Source organism: Oncorhynchus keta, unplaced genomic scaffold, assembly GCF_023373465.1.
Source record: "Oncorhynchus keta strain PuntledgeMale-10-30-2019 unplaced genomic scaffold, Oket_V2 Un_contig_753_pilon_pilon, whole genome shotgun sequence".
In the NCBI taxonomy this organism is placed as follows: domain Eukaryota; kingdom Metazoa; phylum Chordata; class Actinopteri; order Salmoniformes; family Salmonidae; genus Oncorhynchus; species Oncorhynchus keta.
Window position 1 is genome coordinate 199,231 of NW_026289522.1, and position 20,443 is coordinate 219,673.

A 20,443-nucleotide genomic window follows, 5' to 3' on the forward strand; every position below is an offset into this window, starting at 1 on the left:
CCTTTGCCTCCTTTGCCTCCTTTTTTTTGCCTCCTTTGCCTTTTTGCCTCCTTTGCCTTTTTTGCCTCCTTTGCCCTTTTTTTGCCTCCTTTGCCTCCTTTTTCTCCTTTGCCCTTTTTGCCTCCTTTGCCCCTTTTTGCCTCCTTTGCCCTTTTTGCCTCCTTTGCCCTTTTTGCCTCTTTTGCCCTTTTTGCCTCCTTTGCCCTTTTTGCCTCCTTTGCCCTTTTTGCCTCCTTTGCCTTTGTCTTTTTAAATTGTAACTTTAAAGGGGTGACGTCAGAATTGGGATGTCCCAAGGATTCCATTTAGTATTTTCCCGAGAGCACAGTGGGGGGAGATGTTTCTCTGACAGGACTAGAGCAAAGAGCAAAAACAAGAAACACATCGTGTTACACAATTATGGAACCCAACAGAAAAGTGTCTGTCCAGATATTAATTCAAATTAAATTACAAATCTGTCACGTTTCACTTCTGCTGATTCAATAAAAGGTAGTGGTGTACTTAAGTAAAACAACTTTTTGGGGTGTATCTGTACTATACTATTGATATTTTTGGCAACTTTTACTCCACTATATTCCTGAAGAAAATAATGTAATTTTTACATTTCCCTTACACCCAAAAGTACTTGTTACATTTTGAATGCTTAACACGACAGGAAAAATGTCAAATTCACACATTTATCAAGAGAACATCCCAGGGCATCAATACTGCCACCAATCCGGCTGACTTACTAAACACAAGAGCTTCGTTTGTAAATTATGTCTGAATGTTGTAGTATTCCCTTGACTATCCGTAAATAATCAATAAAATACATTTGTGCCGTTTGGATTACCTAATAGAAGCAATTTGAAATTATTTATACTTTCACTTTGGATACTTAAGTATATTTAAAGCCAAATATTTTTAGACTTTTACTCAAGTAGTATTTTACTGGGTGACTTTCACTTTTACTTGAGTCATTTTCTATGAAGGTATCTTCATTTTTACTCTAGTATGACAATTGGGTACTTATTCCACCACTGATAAAAGGCTCAACACATATGTGTCTGACCTGACATAGAATAAGTAAAGCTTCCAAGAGCAGACTACTACTTCTGCCTACCAAAAGGTCTGGACCATTCATTATGCATTCCCATCACAAGTGCTAACTTGGTGGCGGTGGTAAGATAATCACTGTTGGAAGAGAACATCCCCTCCTTGATTAAGTACATTTGATGTTAATTAGATGCAGGGAATCTTACATACTGGAATTATTAATTTAAATGTGTGTAGATTGTTTTGTGCAGTAATATAGCCTCCTATTGTAGGTCCAATAATTAGGTGACCCGGAAGTGGGTTGGAGTTAGGATTGTTAGATGAGAAATGTCTTCGCAAAGACTCCAATTTCGCGCTTAGACCACTGTCATCGGGAAAAAAAGTAAATAGTTATTATTATTAACGTCACCAAACTTGTAAATATCACTCAGTCATATGTTTCATCTTACACTTGTATTTTTACAAGGCGAGTCAGCAGCTAACGTTAGTTCCTATAATAGAGAAATATATCGCTTTGTTTGCGCTGCATGCCATGTTGCTTGCTAGCTAGCTGACGTTACTGTAGTTAGCTTCAGCGCAAGTCTCTCTTGTGTTTTGTCCATTCTAGACTGTTGCCACCATGAGTAAACGAAAAGTGAAAGAAACACACATGCCAGTCGGCGAATGTATTTCTCAGGTTTGTATTCGTTTGTTTTATTGAATGTGTACATTGAGCAGGCAACGTAAAGGATCAATACATGAGTTGGTTGTGGGGACCTTGCTAGATTGAATCCCTGAGCTGCCAAGGTAAACATCTGTCGTTCTTCCCCTGAACAGTTAGTTAACCCACTGTTCCTAGGCCGTCATTGTAAATAAGAATTTGTACTTAACTGACTTGCCTAGTTAAACAAAGGTTAAAAATAAAAACCTTACCCAGATAACACATGGACAACATTATTCGCAAATACTTAATAATGACTCTTTTTAGTATGGATATATTTTTCAGGTTCAGATGATATTGAGGGAGAGATTCTGTCATCAGAGACTTCCGGAAAAGCCAGTGGGAATGGAATCACAACACAAGTACGTTCCTTGGTGGTGCTGACCTGCTAACTAAGGTTTTATTAATTGACAAACGTGACATTCACTAATGACTGTAGCAGATTGATTAATGTAAGAGTAATGGTATGAGTTGGGTCTATTTGCCAAAACACATGACAAGTGTGTTTTATGAGGGGTACTCCACAGTGTCATGGCAATGTGCATTTTTTTTCGGGGCTGAAAGTCTCAGCATAATAAGCTGTTTAGATTTTCAATTTCACAAGGACCCAGCTGTTGTTTATTATTTGTCTCCAGCCCCACCTACACCTGTCATGCCAGTTTCTGTGTGGCGGCCATCGGCCGCGTTTAAAACAACTGGGAACTCTGAGAAATACGAGGTCGGAGCTCTAGAAAGAGGCCTGAGTTCCCGAGTTGGATAACCGTTTAAATAGATTGTTCCCAGTCAAAGCTAGTTTTTTCCCCCCAAGTTCCCAGTTGTTTTGAACGTGGCAATTGGCCAGGTTGTATACTGAGCTGCAGAGAGTGGGGCATTGTGGGTAACTGTCCTTGTGTTGATGTTCCAGACACCTGCTGGAGCTGCTGAGGAGGACAGCTGTCCATGGAGAGAGTAATTCTGTACTCATCGTTGGACCCAGGGGATCTGGGAAAACAATGGTATGGAATGCTACGAGGATAGCCTTGTCCCAGATCTGTTTGTGCTGTATAGCCAACTCCTATTGTTGTCGTCATGCATGTTGACTTTCTTCTGTTTTCTCCAGCTCCTTAACTGTGTCTTGAGAGAGTTGCTGGAGGTGAAGGATGTCAATAAGAATGTGTTACCTGTCCACCTGAATGGTTGGTAGTAGGATGTCTGTGATTGTTTCTGTGTCTGTTGATTCTCTGTCTGTTTCTGCACTCTGTTAATTCTCTCCTCAACTCTTCTTTACTGTCTCTCTAGGTCTTTTACAGACTGATGATAGAATAGCGCTCAAAGAAATCACACGCCAGCTCAATCTGGAGAATGTTGTTGGAGACAAAGTGTTTGTAAGTGTTTACAGAAGTTATGCTGTATGTTTTGTCCCTTTGCAATTCTTTGCTTGCTCTTAATTTTATTGTTATTCAGGGTAGTTTTGCAGAAAACCTGGCCTTCCTTCTTGAGGCGTTAAAGAAAGGTAATCATTTCTGCACATTGCCCTCACTATAATTTTGAAGAATCCTCCTTTATGCTGACAGTATGTCTCTACAGTGTACTGTTCTCTCTTTGTCCCAGGTGATCGTAGCAGCAGTCGTCCTGTCCTCTTCATTCTGGATGAGTTTGACCTGTTTGCCCACCATAAGAACCAGACTCTGCTCTACAACCTCCTGGATGTCTCCCAGTCTGCCCAGGCTCCTGTCGCTGTGATCGGCCTCACCTGCAGACTGGTAGGGTCTCTTCTACCTCAGTTGTGTACTATCTAGCTTTTAGACCTCTCCAGTGATTAACTAGTTTTAGCTTCAAACGGATAGGTTTCAATCTAATTGTATTCTACTCTACTCACAGGTGGTACCTTAATTGGGGAGGACGGGCTCTAAGTAATGGCTGGAACAGAATACATTGAATAGTATCGAACACATGGTTTGCAGGTGTTTGATACCATTCTGTTTCCTCCATTCCAGGCATTATGAGCCATCCTCTCCTCCGCAGTCTCCTGTGACTTTACTCTACCTTCTTCTCTGGTGATCACAACTGGTCTCATTTCTGCTTGCTGCAGGATGTCCTGGAGCTGCTAGAGAAGAGGGTCAAGTCCAGGTTCAGCCACAGACAGATCCACCTGCTCAGCTCCCTGAGCTTCATACAGTACCTGGACAACGTCCGCTCACAGCTCAGCCTGCCACAAGACTTCCCCGACACCAAGTTCTATGACGAGTGGAATGACGGCATCAAGGTGAGGCCAGTCCAGAACTGAAAACTTATTATTATATATATTTTTAACAATACTAGATTTGTGATGTGCTGTCGTTGGCTTTATCTGAAAGGCATTTTTCTTCTTACCAACAATGAGCTCTGACTTTCTTTCAGATGCTATGTGAAGACCAACCAGTGGTGGACGTCTTACAAAGACATTATAACTCCAGCAAAGACTTCCGTTCCCTGCACTTGTTACTGGTAAGAGTGTGTATCTGTCGTATCAAAGCAAAGAGTGGGAGAAAAAACCCTCTAAATATTGCTGTGTGTGTGTGTGGACCCCTCTCTGCAGATGCTGGCTCTGAGCCGAGTGAGCGCATCTAAACCTGCCATCAAGCCCACTGATCTTCTGGAGGCCAGTAGAGTCTGTATGGTGGACTCTAAAGCAAACATACTTCATGGTAATTTAAAGCCATTAGGGGTAGAGGTCATTATTATAGGATTTCTTTGATGGACACATGACCATTTGATGAAACATTGATAATCTGGCCTGCATTTTGCTTCGTTGATCTTTCCAGGCCTGTCCATTCTTGAACTGTGCCTGATAATTGCCATGAAACACTTGAATGACATCTATGAAGGAGAGCCGTTTAACTTCCAGATGGTTCACAATGGTAAGGATCAACAGTTAGCAAGAGCTGGTGTGTAATAGTTGGGAATGACATACATTTGTGTTAATAATTTTTTAATTGTTTTTGTCAGAGTTCAAGAAATTCCTGCAGAGGAAATCCCATTCTATACATAACTTTGACAAGCCAGTCGTCATAAAGGTGGGTCTGCATGACATCATGGTCTCAGTAGAATGACATCAGACCCTTCCAATAGTATATTTCATAAAAATCCTATAATGTTTTTGTAGATCGTTCTCAAGGTAAGTTTATTTCACAATGAAGAAGGGTGGATATGTGCTGAATTTGGATGTATACTGAACAAAAATATAAACGCAACATGTGAAGTGTTCTCGGGTCATGTTTCATGAGCTGAAATATAAGATCCCAGAAATGTTCCATATGCACATAAAGCTTATTTCTGTTATTTTGTGCACAAATGTGTTTACATCCCTGTTAGTGAGCATTTCTCCTTTGCCAGAAGATGACAGGTGTGGCATATCAAGAAGCTGATTAAACAGCTTGATCATTACACAGGTGCACCTTCTGCTGGGGACAATAAAAGGCCACTATAAAATGTGCAGTTTTGTCACACAACACAATGCCACAGATGTCTCAAGTTTTGAGGGCGTATACAATTGGCATGCTGCCTGCAGGAATGTCCACCAGGAATGTTGCCAGAGAATTGGATGTTAATTTCTCTACCATAAGCCACCTCCAACGGCATTTTTGAGGATTTTGCAGTACGGCCTCACATCCGCAGACCACGTGTGAAACCACACCAGCCCAGGACCTCCACATCCGGCTTCTTAACCTGCAGGATCGTATGAGACCAGCTACCCGGATAGCTGATGAAACAGGATTATTTTTGTCTCTAATAAAGCCCTTTTGTGGGGAAAAACTCATTTGGATTAGCTGGGTCTATGCCCACCCATTGATACACCCCTGCCCAGTCATGTGAAATCCATAGATTACGGCCTAATTTATTTATTTAAATTGCCTGATTTCCTTGAACTGTAACTTTGTAAAATTGTTGATGTTGCGTTTATTTTTGTTCAGTATGTAATGCAGTTGGTTGTCCCTTCTCTGTAATACCCCTGACTATAAAGTTTATTGTATACATTACAGTCTTAGCCACATGTATGCCATTGTATTATTTGATACTCAAGATTTACTCAACCCAACAACACTCCGTTCCAGGCGTTTGAACACCTGCAGCAGTTGGAGCTGATTAAGTCTATGGACAGCTCCACAGCAAAGATCCAGAAGGAGTACCAGCTGATGAAACTTTTGTTGGACCACAGCCAGATCATGGAGGCCCTGCAGAAATACCCACAATGCCCCACAGATGTTAAACAGTGGGCCATGTCTGCTTTTGGTTAAAGGTACATATTCTTCTATATTGCATCCAGTGGGGCAGTTATGAAAGATATGGGCCTGTGGCCTGGACCCTGTCCTCAGGGATAGACAATGAATTACCTAACAAATGTTTCTGCCATGTGTTCATTCCTTGTGTGTAAATGTAAATATTTGGCTGTACTTATTGAATAAAGTCATGCAATATTTTGGGTCATCAGTGTACCAGTTCTTGAAACCTAAGAAGTATTCAATGCTAAATGCCACCATCTAGTGGTCTGTTTTGGAACTGACATTACAGGGGACAAATCCATTCACATTGATCAATCATGCTTTATGTCAGGGGGAATAGCATACACTTTCTCTGTACAATATTTAACCAGGCATCTGAAATTAATGCAAAGATAAACGCATAATTGTCAATGTCACTCAGAAAATAAGAAAATGTAATACTCCTGAACAGTAGTAGTCAGTTTTAATAAGGTTTTGCATTAAATGTGTTTACCATGCTAGAGACGCAGCACTTTTACAAGTTCTGGGGTCTGGAAGACCTGCATTGATGCTGGTGTCCCCAGCAGCGTACTGCACAGCCTTCTGCACCTTTCCCTCTGTCAGGGAGCAGGACACTTCAGCTAACTGTAGAATCCACCCAGACATCACTACCACTGAGGGACAAGCTCAAAAGACAAGGTGTGTGTATTGGGCTGATGAAGGGCTGTCATTCAACAGTCAGTACCTGTTCTAATGAACATGACGTGGTAGTTCCTCCATCTACAGCTACCACTGTCAACCACAATCCTCAAGAACATGGCTCCCCTCTGTGGAAACAGTGGACACCCGGTCAGCGGAGGTACTGCCCCCTCCATGAGGCGTGAGGGGCTGGTCTCAGACATACGACAAGTTCTTGTTTAGGAGGTCCAGCCGCCGTACTGCGTTCGTACACTTTAACAACAGCACGACCAGAGTGAGACATTTGAACTGTGAGAGAGAGGTCAAATATACAGTGAGTACTGTAGATATTTAGTACATGACGGAGGAACTCTTGAAACTGTGAACTGTAGCTAGCCCACTGGAAGCTAGAAAGGTGAAATGTGACATGATGTAGGTCAGGGCCACTGAGGGCCCAGGGGTCATAGTGCAGGAAGATGTTTGGGGGTGGGTGTATCTTTACAAAAGATACTGGTGTCCTAGTGAAACAGTGCCGTTGCATAGAGATTACGTATATGATTAGCGGAAATTATGCTGGAGGAATTACACATTCCACCAATAAACCTTTGAGCAAAACAAACGGCTCTTTTTGGTGATTTATATACAGCTACAAACAGTTTTTTTTTTTCAAAACAACTTACCTGTAAATAAGTTACTAAATAATTATCTAAAGAGGGTGAATTCTCACTGCAGAAACAATCAATAGTGGGGAGAGCGCGTCATTCTGGTCCATCCTAAAATGTGCAGTGCGTTTAAAAATAACTGAATAATCTATCCAGGTAAAAATGCATTTAAACACGCATTTCACGATCTGACATAATGGTAGCCTACTTTTGTGATTTACATAGGACATTTGCACGTTTTCCTTGGTTCTAGATATATTTAAACATTTTGAACGAGGAGCCATTTGGGAGCAAAATGAGCCGGCTCTTACCTGAACCGAGCTAAATGAGCCGACTCTTTTACCTGAACGGAGTTAAATGAGCCGACTCTTTTACCTGAACCGAGCTAAATGAGCCGACTCTTTTACCTGAACCGAGCTAAATGAGCCGACTCTTTTACCTGAACCGAGCTAAATGAGCCGAGCTAAATGAGCCGACTCTTTTACCTGAACCCGGGAGCTAAATGAGCCGACTCTTTTACCTGAACGGAGCCAAATGAGCCGACTCTTTTACCTGAATGGGGCCAAATGAGCCGGGAGCTAAATGAGCAGACTCTTTTACCTGAACGGAGCCAAATGAGCCGACTCTTTTACCTGAACGGAGCCAAATGAGCCGACTCTTTTACCTGAACGGAGCCAAATGAGCCGACTCTTTTACCTGAACGGAGCCAAATGAGCCGACTCTTTTACCTGAACGGAGCCAAATGAGCCGACTCTGCTCACCGAAAAGACTCGGAATGCCCATCACTAGTGGCAAGTGCACTAAACTCATCAAACCTCTGAGGAATTAAAAATGACTCAATTCATAGACACAAAGATGTGGACTTTGTGCAAGAAAGGAAAGGTATTTATATCATATTTTTGACTATCACTGTAGTAAAACAAAAATATTGAGCTCGCAAATTAGCTTCCATGAAGCTGCACGTTTGCTAGCTACCGCTGGCTACTGTAATTAGCTAACAAGAGCTAACCAGACACGAATACACATGTACTTACATGAAGATGAAGTTACTACTTATTCACAAGTAAGTTCTCTCTTTGTAACAACCATCTCAGCAAACAAAGTTGAAGAGTCACTGTCAACGAGACTTGTAGGTCGAGTACTGTTGGATTAGGTTACTATTTCGGTCTGGTCAGGAGCGTGTCCGTTATTTGTCGTGTGAAGAGATAATTTACCTGAAAGTAATGTCCGTCCTTGTCCTGACATTTACATTGTCATTTTCAGATTTGTCCACTAGATGCCAGACCTGCAATAACTATTTCAGAGCTGGCAAAGATGGTCTGCTTCTAGTGATCTGTATGCATGCAGGGACTCTTAAATGACAACCTAATATTACAGATATGACTACAGCATACCACCTAATATTATACCTATGACTACTGCATACCACCTAATATTACAGATATGACTACAGCATACCACCTAATATTATACCTATGACTACTGCATACCACCTAATATTACAGATATGACTACTGCATACCACCTAATATTACACCTATGACTACTGCATACCACCTAATATTACACCTATGACTACTGCATACCACCTAATATTACACCTATGACTACTGCATACCACCTAATATTACACCTATGACTACTGCATACCACCTAATATTACAGATATGACTACTGCATACCACCTAATATTACACCTATGACTATGACTGACAGCATACCACTAATATTATATACTTACCAGATATGACACCTATACTAGCATACCACCATACACTATGACACCAAATATTACACCTATGACTACTGCATACCACCTAATATTACAGATATGACTACTGCATACCACCTAATATTACACCTATGACTACTGCATACCACCTAATATTACACCTATGACTACTGCATACCACCTAATATTACACCTATGACTACTGCATATCACCTAATATTACAGATATGACTACAGCATACCACCTAATATTACAGATATGACTACAGCATACCACCTAATTTTACACCTATGACTACTGCATACCACCTAATATTACACCTATGACTACTGCATATCACCTAATATTACAGATATGACTACAGCATACCACCTAATATTACAGATATGACTACAGCATACCACCTAATTTTACAGATATGATAGTCTCAGGAAATCCCAGACCTCAGGCAACAGCACGAGGAGCATTGTTCACATTGTGAAGGCACCCTTTTTGCCAAGGGAGACTACAGATAGTCTCCCTCGGAGACTACTGCATACACATACACTACCGTTCAAAGGTTTCAGGTCACTTAGAAATGTCCTTGTTTTTGAAAGAAAAGCACATTTTTTGTCCATTAAAATAATATAAAATGTATCAGAAATACATTGTTAATGTTATAAATTACTATTGTAGCAGGAAACGGCTGATTTTTTAAATGGAATATCTACCTAGGCGTACAGAGGCCCATTATCAGCAACCATCACTCCTGGGTTCCAATGGCACGTTGTGTTAGCTAATCCAAGTTTAGCATTTTAAAAGGCCAACTGGACATTAGAAAACCCTTTTGCAATTATGGTAGCACAGCTCAAATCAAATAATTTGTGGGTTCGATTACAGGCTCAAAATAGCTAGAAACAAAGACCTTTCTTCTGAAACTCGTCAGCCTATTCATGTTCTGAGAAATGAGGGCTATTCCATGCCAGAAATTGCCAAGAAACTGAAGATCTCGTACAACGCTGTGTACTAATCCCTTCACAGAACAGCACAAACTGGCGCTAACCAGAAAATAAAGTTTAGTTTGAGAAACAGATGCCTCACAAGTCCTCAACTGGCAGCATAATTAAATAGTACAAAACACCAACGTCTCAACGTCAACAGTTAAGGGGCGGCTCAGGGATGCTGGCCTTAATTAACAATGTCTGCACTGTATTTCTGATCAATTTGATGTTATTTTAATGGACAAAAAATGTGCTTTTCTTTCAAAAACAAGGACATTTCTAAGTACCCCAAACTTTTGAACAGTAGTGTATTTGCCTGGCACATTGGCAAAAAATAAGCCACACCTTGCAAAAATCAAGTAAAGCTGTAAGAAAACATGTATGCACATGACTGGCTGTTGATTTTCTGTTCTAGGTTGACAGCCGAGATGGCCTGGTCCAAATCAGAAAAAGAGACTTGGAGAGATTGACTACAGAGGTCATGCAGCTCCGAGAGTTCTTACCCAAAGTAGTGAATGGAGACCTGATTGAGATGCTGCAGAAAGCCCGTGCTGCAGAGACAAGTAAGCTGCCCTTGAAATGGCTCTACGCGGATGTTATCATACAAGTGGGCTGATAATGAATAACATGAATGTTTGTATTGGGAAATAGCCTAAACAGTGAAAGGGAAAATTGTGTGTGTGTGTGTGTGTAGTGAAGGAGCGTCTTGGTCAGGAGCAGGAGCAACTGAGACAGGAGTGTCTGCACCTCCGCTCTCGCCTGGACGCAGCGCAGAGCGAGTGTCAGAAAGAGAGAGAGGTGAGAGATAGAGGGATATTAAAGAGAGAGGTGAGAGATGGAGGGATATTAGAGAGAGAGAGAGAGGAGGGATGGAGGGATATTAAGAGAGAGGTGAGAGATGGAGGGATATTAAAGAGAGAGGGATGAGAGATGGAGGGATATTAGAGAGAGAGAGGAGGGATGGAGGGATATTAAAGAGAGAGGGATGGAGGGATGGAGGGGAGGGATATTAAAGAGAGAGAGAGGAGGGATATTAAAGAGAGGGATGGAGGGATATAGGGTAACCTGTTCCCTAGGTAACATTGTGTGTGTCAGAGTATGTCACTTGTAGACCCAGTGTGTGTGTGTGTGTGTGTGTGTGTGTGTGTGTGTGTATGCGTGTACGTGTGTACGTGTGTGTGTGTGTGTATGAGTGGAAGTGTGTGTGTCATCATGTTAACCTGTCTGCTGCATGCCCCCTGCAGGAGAAGCTGGTTCTGAGGGAGCAGCTATGGGAGAGTCGGGAGCAGCTGCAGCAGCAGGCTGAGTTCTGCACTGGGCTGGGGGCTGCCTCCTGCACCCTGCTGTGGAGCACCTCCAGTAAGGAGGAGGCAGTCAAAGACATCCTGGCCGATGTGAGAGGCATTCATCCACAGACCTTACAAAACCTTTCACCCAATTCCACACCAACCCCTAGCCGCTTACACACCTGTGGAGATCTGAGAGGACTGGATAGCTATAACATCATGACAGTAGCTTTATCATACCTGTGGAGATCTGAGAGGACTGGATAGCTATAACATCATGACAGTAGCTTTATCACACCTGTGGAGATCTGAGAGGACTGGATAGCTATAACATGATGACAGTAGCTTTATCATACCTGTGGAGATCTGAGAGGACTGGATAGCTATAACATGATGACAGTAGCTTTATCATACCTGTGGAGATCTGAGAGGACTGGATAGCTATAACATCATGACAGTAGCTTTATCACACCTGTGGAGATCTGAGAGGACTGGATAGCTATAACATGATGACAGTAGCTTTATCACACCTGTGGAGATCTGAGAGGACTGGATAGCTATAACATCATGACAGTAGCTTTATCATACCTGTGGAGATCTGAGAGGACTGGATAGCTATACCATCATGACAGTAGCTTTATCACACCTGTGGAGATCTGAGAGGACTGGATAGCTATAACATCATGACAGTAGCTTTATCACACCTGTGGAGATCTGAGAGGACTGGATAGCTATAACATGATGACAGTAGCTTTATCATACCTCTTTGGAGATCTGTCCAGAGGACTGGATAGCTATAACATGATGTCCATGTCCTGGTCTTTAAACTACAGTCCTTTATGTCCTGGTTCTCTTTACCTGTGGAGATCTGAGTCCAGGACTACAGTCCATAGCTACTACCATCATGACAGTCCAGTCCTGGTTTTATCACACCTGGTTCTGGAGATCTGACTCTAGTCCAGGACTGGATAGCTGTCCTGGTTCTCTTTAAACTCTAGTCCATGTCCTGGTTCTCTTTAACATGATGATGTCCTGGTAGCTTTAAACTCATACCTGTGGAGATCTGAGAGGACTGGATAGCTATAACATCATGTTCTCTTTAAACAGTCCATAGCTTTATCACAACCATGTCCTGGTTCTCTTTAAACTCTAGTCCAGGACTAGATCCAGCTCTTTAACATGATGTCAGTCCATGTCCTGGTTTCATCAGTCCATGTCCTGGTTCTTTAATAGACTCCATGTCCTGGATTTTCACTGTATCCATGTGCGTTCTCTTTAAACAGAAGTACCGTCCTGGCCTAGTCCATGGGTCTTTAAACTTAGTCCATAGTTTTTTCTATTTTTCTTTCATTTCCTGTTCTTTAAACTCAGTCCATGTTTGTTTATGTGTAACTCTGTGTTGTCCTGTTTGTTTAAACACAGTCCATGTCCTGGTTCTCTTTATCTAGTCCATGTCCAGGTCACAGTTGTAAATGAGAACTTGCTCTAAACTAGGCCTACCTGGTTAAATAAAGATTCAGGGGTCAGCACTCATCTGAACCTATTCCTCTGCCTCTGATGCTTTCCACTCCAGTCCATATCCTGGTTCTCTTTAAACTACAGTCCATGTCCTGGTTCTCTTTAAACTACAGTCCATGTCCTGGTTCTCTTTAAACTACAGTCCATGTCCTGGTTCTCTTTAAACTACAGTCCATATCCTGGTTCTCTTTAAACTCTAGTCCATGTCCTGGTTCTCTTTAAACTAGTCCAGTCCATGTCCTGGTTCTCTTTAAACTAGTCCAGTCCATATCCTGGTTCTCTTTAAACTCTAGTCCATGTCCTGGTTCTCTTTAAACTCCAAGTCCATGTCCTGGTTCTCTTTAAACTAAACTACAGTCCATGTCCTGGTTCTCTTTAAACTCTAGTCCATGTCCTGGTTCTCTTTAAACTAGTCCAGTCCATGTCCTGGTTCTCTTTAAACTCTAGTCCATGTCCTGGTTCTCTTTAAACTACAGTCCATGTCCTGGTTCTCTTTAAACTCTAGTCCATGTCCTGGTTCTCTTTAAACTACAGTCCATATCCTGGTTCTCTTTAAACTCTAGTCCATGTCCTGGTTCTCTTTAAACTCTAGTCCATATCCTGGTTCTCTTTAAACTCTAGTCCATGTCCTGGTTCTCTTTAAACTCTAGTCCATATCCTGGTTCTCTTTAAACTCTAGTCCATATCCTGGTTCTCTTTAAACTCTAGTCCATATCCTGGTTCTCTTTAAACTCCAGTCCATGTCCTGGTTCTCTTTAAACTCTAGTCCATGTCCTGGTTCTCTTTAAACCCCAGTCCATGTCCTGGTTCTCTTTAAACCCTAGTCCATGTCCTGGTTCTCTTTAAACTCTAGTCCATGTCCTGGTTCTCTTTAAACTCCAGTCCATGTCCTGGTTCTCTTTAAACTCTAGTCCATGTCCTGGTTCTCTTTAAACCCCAGTCCATGTCCTGGTTCTCTTTAAACTCTAGTCCATGTCCTGGTTCTCTTTAAACTCCAGTCCATGTCCTGGTTCTCTTTAAACTCTAGTCCATGTCCTGGTTCTCTTTAAACTCTAGTCCATGTCCTGGTTCTCTTTAAACTCTAGTCCATGTCCTGGTTCTCTTTAAACTCTAGTCCATGTCCTGGTTCTCTTTAAACTCCAGTCCATGTCCTGGTTCTCTTTAAACTCTAGTCCATGTCCTGGTTCTCTTTAAACTACAGTCCATGTCCTGGTTCTCTTTAAACTCTAGTCCATGTCCTGGTTCTCTTTAAACTCTAGTCCATGTCCTGGTTCTCTTTAAACTCTAGTCCATGTCCTGGTTCTCTTTAAACTCTAGTCCATATCCTGGTTCTCTTTAAACTCTAGTCCATGTCCTGGTTCTCTTTAAACTCTAGTCCATGTCCTGGTTCTCTTTAAACTCCAGTCCATGTCCTGGTTCTCTTTAAACTCCAGTCCATGTCCTGGTTCTCTTTAAACTACAGTCCATGTCCTGGTTCTCTTTAAACTCCAGTCCATGTCCTGGTTCTCTTTAAACTACAGTCCATGTCCTGGTTCTCTTTAAACTCCAGTCCATGTCCTGGTTCTCTTTAAACTCTAGTCCATGTCCTGGTTCTCTTTAAACTCCAGTCCATGTCCTGGTTCTCTTTAAACTCCAGTCCATGTCCTGGTTCTCTTTAAACTCTAGTCCATGTCCTGGTTCTCTTTAAACTCCAGTCCATGTCCTGGTTCTCTTTAAACTCTAGTCCATGTCCTGTTTTTTTTTGCCTTTATCCTCTTCCATCACCCTCCTTGTTCCCCTCCTTAATTCCTCCCCTTTCCCTCTGGCCACCTCTGACCCTGCCTCATTACTCTAATTGTAGGGTAAGCTGCAGTCCTTCCTGAGCGTGGCGGGCCAGACCCTGGAGAGCTTTGTCAAGTCTCTGGATGGGGAGGCCAAGGCCGAGCAGCAAGACTCCAACTCCCATGAGCAGCAGTTTGTTCTGGCGCTGGCCGGAGTCGTCACCAGTGAGTGTGCGGCTATGTCACCATGGCATGCCATCCAAACTGTCTATTGAATGTATTTTGATAACCACAGTTTATAAATACACCATCTCACTGTGAGTTATTCCAGTCTATGCTGTGTTACATAACATATCTTGCATCATATAATTAAGCAATAAAGCATGAGGGGATGTGGTATATGGCCAATATACCACAGCTAAGGGCTGTTCTTAAGAGTGCCTGGATACAGCCCTTAGCCGTGGTATATTGGCCATACACCGCAATCCCCCGAGGTGCCTTATTGCTATTATAAACTGGTTACCAATGTAATTAGAACAGTAAAAATAAACGTTTTGTCATACCTGTGAAATATGGTCTGATATACCACGGCTGTCAGCCAATCAGCATTCAGGGCTGGAACCACCCAGTTTATAATAAATGGCACACCCTGCTCAGCGTTATCATCTTTAGCTCTCCAATCGGTGACCTCTCTGCTGTTTGATTGTCCACTCAGACGTGGCGGCGGTGACGTGTGGGCGGGACTACCTGTCCAGCTCCGCCCACGTCCTCCTGGAGACTCTGATGCAGCTGCTGGAGCTCCTGAAGCCTGGGGTCTTCCCCAAACTCAAAGTGTAAGACTGGAGGACTTCTAAATCACTCACATTAATAATCATACACACACACACGGTCTCCTCAGCAGTTATGTTGGCCGACCCAACATCAATACACACAGCCATCTGAATCCAGATCAAATGATACCTACAATAATAAATGAACTAGGCATTGTAGTTTCTCTGCAGGTGGAGGAATGATGATGGTTATTGTAGTTTATCTGCAGGTGGATGAATGATGATGGTTATTGTAGTTTATCTGCAAGTGGATGAATGATGGTGGTTATTGTAGTTTCTCTGTGTTACAGGTTGATGCTGATGGCTCTGTATAATGTCAGTATCAGTGTAAAGGGACTGAAGTATATCAGGGAGTTTCCAGGACTTCTCTCTCTCATCTGGACCCTTTTGGAAGGTAAGAGGGGAGTGAGGGGTGGGCTTGTGTGCTTTGTATGTGGCGTTATAAAACGTGTGCATTCAAAAGCATTTGTTTGTTAATTTGGATCTCTTATTGCCCACAATGGGGCTAATCGTCCAAGAGTCCAGCGTGTGTCCGAAAGACAGAGCCTGAATCAGAGGTCAGAGAGCTGGCATCAGTGTGTTTAACTCAGATCAGTGAAGAAGGACTCGTGTTGTGGTCAGTTAGGAGGATTAAGACTGTATCTCTCTCTCTCTCTCTCTCTCTCTCTCTCTCTCTCTCTCTTTCTCTCTCTCTTTCTCTCTCCTTCTCTCTCTTTTTCTCTTTAGGAGGATTAAGACTCCTTCTCTCTCTCTCTCTCTCTCTCTCTCTCTCTCTCTTTCTCTTTCGCTTTCTCTCTCCTTCTCTCTCTTTTTCTCTCTTTCTCTTTCTATCTCTCTCCTTCTCTCTCTCTTTCTCTCTCTCTCTCTCTCTTTTCCCTTCCTCTCATGCTGTTTCTGTCTGCTCCTGCCCATCCTCTCTTCCCTCGCCCTTTCTGTTTCATTCTATCTCTCTCTTTTTGCTCTCTCTTGTCCTCCTCTCCCGACCCCTCTTCCCCTCCTGAGACGGGGACTCTGAGGTTTGCCTCCACGCCCTGCGGCTGCTCCAGTCAGTGCTGCTGGAGGAGGCCCTGGTGGGGCCCGGGCTGCTGCTGGACGACCCCCTTCTTCCACTGGAGCGCATACGCACCCTGGCCACCTCCAGCCGCCACCCGGCCCTGAGGCAGACGGCCCAGGAGACACTGGATGACCTGGGCTCCCTCCGCACCTCCTTCCTGGACCCCCACGGCACCTCCTCCTCTGACCAAGTACATGTATAAATACATCCAACCCAAAGTGAAACACACAGCACTAGCGACACATCCCACTCACGTGATGATGATGATGCTTTCCTACTGTAGAGTAAACGTTTCTCTGATTAGAGAGAGCTCTACTGAGGAGAGCTCCCATGATGCACTGTGGAAGAGGTTGGTTCCATCGTGTCCCTTTCTCGTTTTTCCCCCGGGTCCAGGGACTTAGTCAGGTTGGTTCCTATCCCACCACAGCAGATGTTCCGGACCAGTAGAACCCCATAACTGTACATAAGGGCTCCATAACACATTCATAATCCATACATAGAACATACATTAGAACTACAAAAATGGTGTATGTCAAATGAAAACGTGTTGACATGGTCCAAAGCAAGGATGACTTCTGCTTGCCATATGTTAAAGAGAAGCCGTCTGTTTGTTTAAAACATGTATCTACTGTTGTCAGGTGAGTTGGATCTGTTTCTACCTGTTAGCCTGTTGACCTAATACCAGCTAATACCATATCAGACTCATGGCCTTATTTCATTAGGTCAAATACCTTGAGGTCAAGTAACAATGGAGGATGTTTTATTTTTGTGTGTTGTGTTCTACCATTGTTACAGACAATAAAATGTTGTTCAAAACTTTTCCAAATGAACATTCATTTATATATGATATGTCACCTATTTTTACCAGGTTAGGGGCGGTTTGTGTGTATGAATCTGTCTGACTGTCCTGTTCTCCCACCACCATATCCTGGACCACCTCACACGTGACTCCCTAACTCCAGCTACGTTTACATGTCAGTCATTTAGCAGACGCTCTTCTCCACAGCCACTTACAGTACAGGCATATAGTTTCATACTGGTCCCCCGTGGGAATCGAACCCACAACCCTGGTGCTGCAAGCACTATGCTCTACCAACTGAGCCTCCGACTCCCAGATAAACAGATTATGACGTAGAGATTGGCCTGGTCCTTAGGAGCCACCTAAAGTGGATAATCCTTTCAGTGTCTGAGGGGGGTGACACTGAGTAAGCTGACTCGGCACGTGTACATCAGGCTGTAGGGTATTGAAGCAAGTAAGTCTCTGAACATATACAGTCAAGCCTCAGTCTGTTGAGTTTACAGTCCATTTCAAAGTTACAAAACATTTCCATATTCTGACCGACCTCCATTCACAACATGGTTGGATCTCTGAAGTGTTACTGTACACTGAAGATGAGAGGGCTAAAAGACTGGGCTGGGCTGGGCTGTGTCCACTAAGGATCTCTGAAGTGTTACTGTACACTCAAGATGAGAGGGCTAAAAGACTGGGCTGGGCTGTGTCCACTAAGGATCTCTGAAGTGTTACTGTACACTCAAGATGAGAGGGCTAAAAGACTGGTCTGGGCTGTGTCCACTAAGGATCTCTGAAGTGTTACTGTACACTCAAGATGAGAGGGCTAAAAGACTGGGCTGGACTGGTAAGGATCTCTGAAGTGTTACTGTACACTCAAGATGAGAGGGCTAAAAGACTGGGCTGGGCTGTGTCCACTAAGGATCTCTGAAGTGTTACTGTACAGTCAAGATGAGAGGGCTAAAAGACTGGTCTGGGCTGTGTCCAAAGGACTGAAGTGTTACTGTACACTGAAGATGAGAGGGCTAAAAGACTGGGCTGGGCTGGGCTGTGTCCACTAAGGATCTCTGAAGTGTTACTGTACACTCAAGATGAGAGGGCTAAAAGACTGGTCTGGGCTGTGTCCACTAAGGATCTCTGCTAATAATAGTCATTTGCAAATCTTCTCAAGAACCAACAGGAACTTGCTCACACTCAGACGAGATGTGTTTCCAATACCTTGCTAACGTGTAGAAAATGTATGTGTCAGAGCATGTGAAGCTATAAAGGTGTAACTTGATTTTGTAGTTATAAAATAAGGAAGAACCTTTTTTGATGTCTTGTTTGATCTTGTAGAACGTGGAAGTGCATCGTTTCAATGGCCTCCAAAGGACATGGCGACACCGACTCAGGACGGTTACCCCCGGCCCCAGCTTACTCCAAAGAGGTGCCGCCTGGTCACAATGCTGTGTACCCAGTGCCCACCGTGGTGCCACCACCCCCAAGCTACCTGACACCTTCAGCCCCACCGGTTCATATGATGATGTCTGCCTCTCTCGGACCACTCAATGCTGTCTACCCATCTCCCACAAACCCTGGATTCCCACCCCCTGGATACGTGACCCCTTCCGCTCCTCCGATGATGCCTGCCCCTTTCGGACACCCTAATGCTGTCTACCCCGCGCCCACGAACCCCGGAATCCCGCCAGTACCCCCAGGCTACGTGCCCCCTCCGGTCCCTGCGATGATGCCTGCCCCTCCGCCTGATCTCCGACCCACCGGCTGCCCCCCAGGACTGGAATACCTGATTCATGTCGACCAGCTTCTCGTCCATCAGACTTTTCATCTGGCCGAACTGCTGGGTTGGGAGGTTAGAAATTCCTACAATGTGAAGAACAGCATCGGGCAACAAGTGTTTCTGGCGGAAGAGGAGAACAACTGCTGCACCCTACAGTGCTTTGGCCCCAGCCGACCTTTCACCTTTCACATCCAGGACAACCTGGGGCAGGAGGTGTTGACCCTGACGCGCCCTCTTGCGTGCAGCTACTGCTGCTTCCCCTGCTGCCTGCAAGACCTGGAGGTGCAGAGTCCCCCCGGTATTCCCATCGGGTATGTGGTGCAGGAGTGTCACCCGTTCCTGCCCAAACTCACTGTGCTGAACGAGAGGAGGCAGCCTCAGCTGAGGATCAAAGGGCCGCTGTTTTTCTGTAGTTGTTGCAGAGACGTCACATTTGAGGTGAAGACTCTGGATGACTCAATGTTGATAGGGCACATCAGTAAGCAGTGGTCCGGCTTCCTGCGCGAAGTCTACACGGACTCAGATCATTTTGGAATCGTGTTCCCAATGGACCTGGATGTGAAGATGAAGGCTGTGCTGCTGGGAGCCTGCTTCCTGATCGATTTCCTGTATTTTGAGGAAAGGAAAGGAGACAAGAAACATTGAACTTTTACTCTGTGCCGACTACGGAACCCACGGTTCCTTAGTGTATTGTGAAGAACTTTCAGAATCATCACGCATCAAAATTACATTAGACCTACAATAAAGTTGCATGTCAAAATCAACAACTCCAAATCCCTCTCATTGTGTATATCTAACGGTCCTCTCCCCAGTGTTACTCTCCATCTTAAACAACTTCCTACTTCTCAGCATCAACAAAACAACTACAAGGCTACAAGCTCCCGGGGTTCAGTAACAACAAAACAACTTGAAGGCTAAATGGTTCGGGGTTCAGGAACAACAAAACGACTACAAACTACAAGGACCAGGGGTTCAGTACCAACAAAACAACTACAAGGTTACAAGGTCCCTGGCTTCAGTACCAACAAAACAACTACAAGGTTACAAGGTCCCATGGGTTCTGTAACAACAGAAGCAGGGCAAGCTTCATCCTAACAGCCACCATCCCATTGAATAGTGGGACATAGGACACAATTTACATTACATGGCCAGACAGTAGGCTATACATGTCACAGTGTGTTTACTTTGTATTGTATTCCATTATATTATAGTGTATTGAATTTGTGTATTTCCTTTCTGTCATATATACAGTACAATTCCAATGCAAATGGACAATACAACGTATGTTGCATCATACAAGCTCAATGCAACTTTGACATAGCAACTAAATGGTGGCTAGAATCCAACAAAATATCATGCTGCTGAGTGTCGCAAATTGAGTTGAACAATGTTAGCCTTGGCTCATGAGTCATCACCACAT

General features: G+C 43.6%; 3 protein-coding genes and 1 long non-coding RNA gene across 4 annotated transcripts; 3 read left to right on the forward strand and 1 right to left on the reverse strand.

Annotated features, from left to right (window-relative positions):
• The first annotated feature begins 1,273 nt into the window (after window positions 1-1,273).
• On the forward strand, window positions 1,274-6,181 carry orc4 (origin recognition complex, subunit 4). The gene is made up of 14 exons (XM_035763697.2): window positions 1,274-1,417; window positions 1,643-1,711; window positions 2,021-2,097; window positions 2,640-2,730; window positions 2,835-2,910; window positions 3,014-3,099; window positions 3,179-3,227; window positions 3,326-3,477; window positions 3,807-3,980; window positions 4,115-4,201; window positions 4,293-4,401; window positions 4,519-4,614; window positions 4,703-4,770; window positions 5,809-6,181. The coding sequence occupies exons 2-14, from the start codon at window positions 1,655-1,657 to the stop codon at window positions 5,989-5,991; spliced, it is 1,305 nt and encodes a 434-aa protein (XP_035619590.1). The 5' UTR covers window positions 1,274-1,417; window positions 1,643-1,654; the 3' UTR covers window positions 5,992-6,181.
• A 1,783-nt stretch (window positions 6,182-7,964) lies between these two features.
• hsf2bp (heat shock transcription factor 2 binding protein) lies at window positions 7,965-17,276 on the forward strand. The gene is made up of 8 exons (XM_052511797.1): window positions 7,965-8,177; window positions 10,424-10,571; window positions 10,703-10,806; window positions 11,253-11,402; window positions 14,653-14,797; window positions 15,288-15,405; window positions 15,693-15,796; window positions 16,405-17,276. Exons 1-8 carry the CDS (start codon window positions 8,127-8,129, stop codon window positions 16,656-16,658), a joined length of 1,074 nt encoding a protein of 357 aa, XP_052367757.1. The 5' UTR covers window positions 7,965-8,126; the 3' UTR covers window positions 16,659-17,276.
• On the reverse strand, window positions 8,714-9,493 carry LOC127926404 (uncharacterized). The gene is made up of 3 exons (XR_008124047.1): window positions 9,241-9,493; window positions 9,145-9,208; window positions 8,714-8,948 (listed from the first exon to the last, which is right to left on the reverse strand). It is a non-coding gene; the product is annotated as an uncharacterized LOC127926404 (long non-coding RNA).
• A 1,202-nt stretch (window positions 17,277-18,478) lies between the features above and the next one.
• On the forward strand, window positions 18,479-20,400 carry LOC118376892 (phospholipid scramblase 2-like). Its single transcript, XM_052511792.1, has one exon. It carries the CDS (start codon window positions 18,604-18,606, stop codon window positions 19,666-19,668), a length of 1,065 nt encoding a protein of 354 aa, XP_052367752.1. The 5' UTR covers window positions 18,479-18,603; the 3' UTR covers window positions 19,669-20,400.
• Window positions 20,401-20,443: the final 43 nt, after the last annotated feature.

What these genes read in the sequence shown, in the direction of transcription:
- hsf2bp (XM_052511797.1), top strand. Translation starts at nt 8,127, where the DNA reads ATGACTCAATTCATAGACACAAAGATGTGGACTTTGTGCAAGAAAGGA. An exon ending in CTTTGTGCAAGAAAGGAAAG is followed by an intron (nt 8,178 to 10,423) that starts GTATTTATATCA and finishes TTTCTGTTCTAG; the next exon opens with GTTGACAGCCGAGATGGCCT. An exon ending in TCAAAGACATCCTGGCCGAT is followed by an intron (nt 11,403 to 14,652) that starts GTGAGAGGCATT and finishes CTCTAATTGTAG; the next exon opens with GGTAAGCTGCAGTCCTTCCT.
- orc4 (XM_035763697.2), top strand. Translation starts at nt 1,655, where the DNA reads ATGAGTAAACGAAAAGTGAAAGAAACACACATGCCAGTCGGCGAATGT. An exon ending in TTGTTGGAGACAAAGTGTTT is followed by an intron (nt 3,100 to 3,178) that starts GTAAGTGTTTAC and finishes ATTGTTATTCAG; the next exon opens with GGTAGTTTTGCAGAAAACCT. An exon ending in TCGGCCTCACCTGCAGACTG is followed by an intron (nt 3,478 to 3,806) that starts GTAGGGTCTCTT and finishes TGCTTGCTGCAG; the next exon opens with GATGTCCTGGAGCTGCTAGA.
- LOC118376892 (XM_052511792.1), top strand. Translation starts at nt 18,604, where the DNA reads ATGGCCTCCAAAGGACATGGCGACACCGACTCAGGACGGTTACCCCCG.